This window comes from Triticum aestivum, chromosome 7D (genome assembly GCF_018294505.1).
Source record: "Triticum aestivum cultivar Chinese Spring chromosome 7D, IWGSC CS RefSeq v2.1, whole genome shotgun sequence".
In the NCBI taxonomy this organism is placed as follows: Eukaryota; Viridiplantae; Streptophyta; class Magnoliopsida; order Poales; family Poaceae; genus Triticum; species Triticum aestivum.
This window is the reverse complement of record NC_057814.1, coordinates 176,754,114-176,761,072: the sequence shown is the minus strand read 5'-3', so window position 1 is coordinate 176,761,072 and position 6,959 is coordinate 176,754,114. Positions and strand designations below refer to the sequence as shown.

Sequence of the window (6,959 nt, the reverse complement as noted above, 5' to 3'; positions counted from 1 at the left end):
TGGGTTATGCTGGGAGATGCGAATGGCCACCATCCGTAGATCATATTATCGCCCCGAAGAAGAGGGTGAGGAGAAGGGCAGACATGACGAAGAAGATCACCACCTCCATCAACAGGGAAGAAACGTGATGCCACCACCACCTTGATGTCGCGACTAAGAAGCGTAGTGCATCCATCCAAATTTGAAAGAATCCAGACGACGCAAACACTACCCCCGAAATTCAGTACCAACAACTGAGAAAGCCACCACATCGGAGAGAGATATGAAGGAACATCATCGCCAGTGTCGAAGACGAAGCCATGGACACCTAAAAACCCTAACTAAACAAACCTAGACTACTGTGCACGCACATATCAAGGGATGGGGGTTCTCCCCCTCTTGTCGCCATTGGAGCAGCTGACGGAGACGAGGGAACCCTAGTTACAGCAGTAGTCGGTCGCTCTCTCTTATCCTCTCTCTCTAGACGGGGTGTTGATGGCTAGGTCAGGAAGCATATAAAGGGGCAGGGGCGGAGCTAGGATCGGGCCAAGCCCCGGGCCCATGCTTGCTACAGTGCCTCAACTGTGTTGCTACAATGCCTGAGATAGTATAATCAACACTGAGTGTAATCAGCAAGCCCCAAGCCCAGCCCCCCCTCCCCCGGCCTGGGTCCTGGATCCGCCACTGTAAAGGGGTGGCTCTTTGGAGTACCATAATTTTGGGTTTCCCATGCAATCTGTGTTTGGACCTCATTCTCATCTTTGTTGGTGATGAAACCTTCTTATCCAACAACGTCGAGAGGATTATATAGTTTAGGATGTCGAAAAATAGACCGATGGCGGCTAGGCTATGGTGGCCCCGCCTCGCTGCCCGTATCAGTGGGCTTCGGACAATGAGGGAAATGACATTAAGACAAGGATAAAACAAGCAACCCAAGACGTGCGTTTATAGGCATTTTCCACATGCATATGTGAGAGAGAAAGAGATAAGAGGGGGAGAAGGAGAGAGGGGTGGGGCCGTGTTATTAAGAAACTGTAAAACTCAGCCACACAACCACACATACAATTTTGAGCTTGTTAGCCGTTAGATTTGGCTCACGTACGGTTGAGTTGCTCGCTAGCACGTAGCGAGTGGATGTAGACCGTGGTAGTCCAACCATGTACATTTTTATTGTGTTTCTTACAAAGAAAATGTTTATAATACAAGTGGAGGTGTAATTACTTACAACATTCAGATGCATTTTCCATGGAGACAGTAAACTCGCTACAAGAAAAAAATCCAAGTTACTCAAAAATGATCATTCAAAATCCAATTTCCCCAATCTCCCTACAAAAAGATTAAAAAAATGATCAATCGCACCGTCATCCCTTCCCAAACTTGAAATTAACATACAGCCCACGTGCGCTGCCACCAGGCTGCCCGCCTCTGATGACCTTTGGGTCGTGGAGGTGCGGAGGACCTCGACTCCTGTCGACAAGAGGGAACCCACTCTCGTTCTTCTTATATTTCAATGTCTTGGTTGAGGCTGTGTGGCCACGACGACGTCCTTAAGTAAGAATGATGACTTCAAGGTATGAACCCGTCCTGATGGTGCGTCTAGCGTCATCTGATGGCGTGTGAAGGCGTGTCTTCATCAGATCTCACGATATTCGGTCAGTGCCAGTCTTCGGTGGATCTGTTTGGATCCAATCTTTGTTCGTGTGCTTACATGTCTGATCCTTTCGGACCCTCTTCATTGGCTATGGTTGTTGCTCTGCGTTGGTCCTATAAGACAACATCCCGACCGTCTTTTATTACAAGGTTTGCCTAAAGGCGATGACAACAGCATGCATTTGACTCGCTCCAGTGCTTATACTCGCTGGGTAGTCCATGGACCTGATTGTAATTTTTTTTACCTCTGGCGTGTTGTGTACAGTGGCGGTGCCAGGATTTTAATCATGTGTAGTCAACTCAATCTTGTGTTGTCAAGATATATGTATTTCTACGAATTTTGTATTATTTTTGGCATGATTTGTGCTTATACTCCCTCCGTTCGGAATTACTTGTCTCGGAAATGGATGTATCTAGAACTAAAATACGTCTAGATACATTCATTTCTGCGACAAGTAATTCCGAACGGAGGGAGTATATGATACTTTTTTCACAAAGTTGTGTAGTCATTTGACTACACAGCCTATACATTGGCTTCGCCACTGGTTGTGTACTGTTATGATTGATTATGAACAGACCATAAGTTCCTCGGAAAAAAAGATGCATCTCACATGCCATTACCGAAAGAGTGATAAAATCGTGAAAACTCAGCCGCGACAGCCTTGCCACGTGCCGAAGAAGATCTCCCCACAAGATACCTAATACATCAGTATAGCTCTAAAAAAAATACCCAGGACAAAAACAAGAAGCAAACACCGGCATGTGAGCCGCGGGAGCAATACAAAACTCCAACAACAAGGAGTGGCAAATTAATCAGGTCCCTGCACAACACTGTCAAACACAGCAGCACGCCGAGCCAAACCGAAAAATAAATAAAAATGAGAAGCGGATCGAGTCGTCGTCGTCAGTTTAAACGGCGTGAACCCGCGCCGGCAGCCGCGCGGCGCAGCGCCGACCCCGTCGTCAGTCACGGGCCCAAACGGCTCCCCCCGCTCTAACCGTGCCGGCCGATCCCGGCCGTCCGCTGGCATCTGAGGCCTGAGCCGCGGCCACGTGTGCGCGGCGTGCGGCCGTGTGCAGCCCCCCGGTGCCACCAACCGTTTCCCGCAGCGGGTTAGGACACGCATTAATACGGCTACGCGCACCCCGGCAGAGGAGTGTGTGCATCATCACGGTCACTTCCACCGACGCCGCGGCCCAAAAATAACTAGGCGCCCCCACAAATCGCTCTCCCTCGCCCCCCCTCTCTCTCCCTCCCTCCTCTGCCCCGAGATCCGCCCCGCGACCCCGTCACCCCGCCCCGCTCGCCCGTCTCCGGCGCCGATCCTCCGACCCCGCCGCCCATTTCGGCGCCCACCGGTGCTCGTCCCCCACGGCGGCACGTGTCCGCTCCGGCCTGCTTTTGGCCGCTCGCTCGACGAGCCCATCGATACGGCGCCGCGCCCGACGTGCCGGACGGGCGGTTGCTGCTCGCCGGAGGAGGCAGCGAGGGCCGTCTGCGCCCGAGTGAACGTCGCAGCGCTTTCGGCGGTGGTGGACCGACGACGGCAGACGCCTTGTGCGGTGCTGCATTGGGTGGGAACGGAGCCAGAGCCAGGCGGGCTCCTCGAGGCGGCGGCGGATTTGAGGCTCGGATGCTTGCTGCTGCTGCCAAGGCTCTGCTCCCGTCGGTCCATGGTTGTTGATGGCGTGGAAGGCGGCCATGGGGGGTAAGGCGGCCGGCATCGGAGGCGAGAAGCTCAAGTGCCCGCCGTCGTCCGCCGCAAGGTCGCGGATGAAGCTCTGGATGGTGCGCGCCACCACCACCGTCCTGCTCTGGACCTGCGTCATGCAGCTCACCGCCGTCGGCGAGACGTGGGGGCCCCGGGTGCTCAAGGGATGGCCCTCCTGCCTCACGGCCCCCGAGGAGGCCGCTGCCGTGCGCCCGGCCGTCGTCGACAGGGCCGCGTTGCTGCCGCCCAAAAGTGAGTTTGATTCTTCGCTCGCTCTCTCGCTTTCGCTCGCCCTGTTCGATCCGCTCCGTGTCCGAATGCTGTTCCTAGGACATTGACAGGCCGCCAGCATTTTGGTCTGGTACATCCATCCAAAATCTCCAGCCTAGATTTCATCAACCTGGGATGATAAAGATTGGTGGTTGGCGTAGATTTCGCTCATTTTTTTCCTGTGCCTGCGCTGGTTTGCAAATTTGGGTAATTTAGCTGGCGATGCGGATTTCATTCTGTGGTGATGCTGTTAGTGCGGGAATGTTTTTTTCATCTTTGCTGCATCGGAATCGGTAAATTAGTTCTCTTGTTTAGTAAGCTGGACATGTGGTGATGCCGATTGTAGAAATTGGGCAATGTAGGATCTCCTTTCGATTGGTGCCTAGGTGGGTCAGGAGCCTTCACTATTCTGGTCGTTTGCAGCCTGCACGATAGATTCATGTTTTGGGTTCTTTCCATGTTAAGATCACACTTTTTAGGTTGGTTGAACCTGAATACTCCTACTTGAATATGCTTTTACTGGTGGCAATCATTCATGACTCCAACCGATGTTTTGGTCCCTCATAATTATGCCTATCATTTTTCACATCATAGAAAAGGAATGCCCGGCTGCTTTTGAGTAACTGAAGCAACGTTTTGTGAGCTACCTGTATTGGAACTTTTGTGCGTAGCATTCACGTTCTGTAGTCTAGCTGTTGGTGTGTTCAGTTAGATTGTGGCGCTTCGACGTGTCTGCACACTATATCCTCATTCATAATTATGAGTCTTTTCCAGCATGGAAAGTTACATTTTTATGACTCGCGGGAGTGCTAAAGTATGCTTGATTTTCCTGTTCACAAGTACTCAGTGTACATCACTGCATTAATATTGCTCTGTTTGTTAGTAGTACAGCATTGCATCCAATATTTAAGCATCTGCTATAACTGTGCTAATGTTTTATTGCTGTCATCATCTTGCAGGAATTTACAGGAACAATGGTTATTTGATGGTCTCATGCAATGGTGGTCTTAACCAAATGCGAGCTGCTGTAAGATATTGAAAATCTCTGTTCATAATTTTTGTAAGTAATAATGTGCTTGGCAACCATTGACTCTTAATATTGTTTTCTTTTCTCTATGTTTTGTTCTATCAGATATGTGACATGGTTGTAATAGCAAGATATTTAAATGTCACTTTGGTTGTGCCAGAGTTGGACAAGACTTCGTTTTGGAATGACCCGAGGTACAGTTTGACACCTTGATATTAGTTTCATTTGCCTGTTTTTCCCCTTAAACTATTAGCGGGCTTTACCATTAGTGTTGATCCATTCTGCATTGCAGTGAGTTCCAAGATATATTTGACGTCGAACACTTTATAACCTCCTTACGAGACGAAGTTCGCATACTGAGAGAACTGCCTCCAAGGGTAAAGCGAAGAGTTGAACTTGGTATGTTCCACTCAATGCCACCTATCAGTTGGTCTGATATCTCCTATTACCATAATCAGGTAAACTTCATGTCACATTATGCTAAGGCTGCTTTGGAGCATATTATTGAATAAGCTAATGGTTGATTAAATTTGACCCAGATTCTTCCGTTTATTCGGAAACACAAGGTTCTGCATTTGAATAGAACTGACGCTAGGCTAGCAAACAATGGTTTACCTATGGAGATTCAAAAACTGAGATGCCGAGTAAATTATGCCTCTCTAAGATTCACCGCCGAAATTGAAGATCTGGGCAAGCGTGTAATTAGAATACTTCGCCAAAATGGTCCTTTCTTGGTACTTCATTTACGTTACGAAATGGATATGCTGGCTTTCTCTGGTTGTACTCAAGGGTGCAGTAACGAAGAGGCAGAAGAGCTCACAAGAATGAGGTGAATATTTTGGTATTGTTATAGATTAATTCTTCTTAGGGCAACACCTGTTGTAGAGTGGGTCTTTTAAAACATTCAATTAGACATGCTCTTACAACAGCTGTCAAACTATTGTTGGCTGTTAGGTATGCTTATCCGTGGTGGAAAGAGAAAATCATTGACTCGGATTTGAAAAGAAAAGATGGCTTTTGCCCATTGACGCCAGAGGAGACCGCTCTTGTTCTCAGAGCATTGGATATTGATAGAAGTATGCAAATATACATCGCAGCTGGGGAAATATACGGTGGAAAACGCAGGATGGCAGCTCTCACTTCAGCTTATCCGAATGTGGTATGGACACAGAGGACATGTTTAATTGTTTATCACACTTGCATTATATGGAAATTTCTCAGCTCTTCTTGTTCTCCTTGCTAATTCATATTGCTTTAACAATGATTTGCAGGTGAGGAAAGAGACACTTCTGGAACCTTCTGATCTAATGTTCTTCCAGAACCATTCGTCCCAGATGGCTGCACTGGACTACATGGTTTCTTTAGAAAGTGATATATTTGTTCCAACATATGATGGCAATATGGCTAAAGTTGTCGAGGGTCATCGCAGGTATGCATTGCACTTGGTCATACATTGCATATTTTCTCTCATAGGAAGTTGTGTATTTATCCGATGTGTTACTTACATGTCATTTGCTGAATGCAGGTTCATGGGTTTCAAGAAGACGATCTTGTTAGATCGAAAACTCATCGTGGACCTAGCGGACCAGTACAACAACGGTTCATTGCGATGGGATGAGTTCTCTTTGCTGATCAAGGCTGCCCACGCAGGGCGGATGGGATCAGCCTCGAAGCGGACAGTGATTCCCGACAGACCCAAGGAGGAGGACTACTTCTACGCAAACCCCCAGGAGTGCCTGCAAGGCCCCGACCGCCTACGCACATCATGATAACCACCGCCACCCCTGTCAATATTTTCACCCACCTTATACCATTATTTTCACAGACGCAGCAGCCGAACCTGAGGCCGGGTTCGTCGTTATTTTGCTTGAAGAAGCCGAAAGAGGGGTGGCTCAGTTCGCCATAGCTGGGATGTAAACTTGGGGAGGGGGTGGACGCGGGTGTTGTATATCTTGGATGTAGCTGCCTAGCTGGTAAATACTCTACACGTTATAGAAATGGAGGGCGGATTCGTTCATTCCACGAAAATAATGAGGAGTCAATACTGAAGATACTCTTGTATAGAAGATGGTGATAGAGTCTACTACCACGAAGAGGAAAGGTAAATTTGAGTGAGGGAGAGATGGCCGGACCCACATGTCTGTCTCTGGCTGGTCTTCTTCTGGTTGTGTAAAACATACTAGCAGTTGTTCCGTAGCCTCCCCCGTGCTTCCTCCCCGTCAGGCAGGGCTTAATTTTTTTTTTGTCAATCAAAGTTGCTGAGAGTTGTATACTACAGTGTTTATTGGATCGATGTGGTTACCTGTGCAGAATGTCGCTCA

At 48.5% G+C, this 6,959-nt stretch overlaps 1 protein-coding gene across 1 annotated transcript; it reads left to right on the top strand.

Moving 5' to 3' along the window:
• Nucleotides 1-2,822: 2,822 nt before the first annotated feature.
• On the top strand, nucleotides 2,823-6,959 carry LOC123165836 (rhamnogalacturonan I rhamnosyltransferase 1). Its single transcript, XM_044583574.1, has 8 exons — nucleotides 2,823-3,593; nucleotides 4,571-4,638; nucleotides 4,744-4,832; nucleotides 4,931-5,096; nucleotides 5,178-5,467; nucleotides 5,593-5,797; nucleotides 5,910-6,067; nucleotides 6,164-6,959. The coding sequence occupies exons 1-8, from the start codon at nucleotides 3,314-3,316 to the stop codon at nucleotides 6,405-6,407; spliced, it is 1,500 nt and encodes a 499-aa protein (XP_044439509.1). The 5' UTR covers nucleotides 2,823-3,313; the 3' UTR covers nucleotides 6,408-6,959.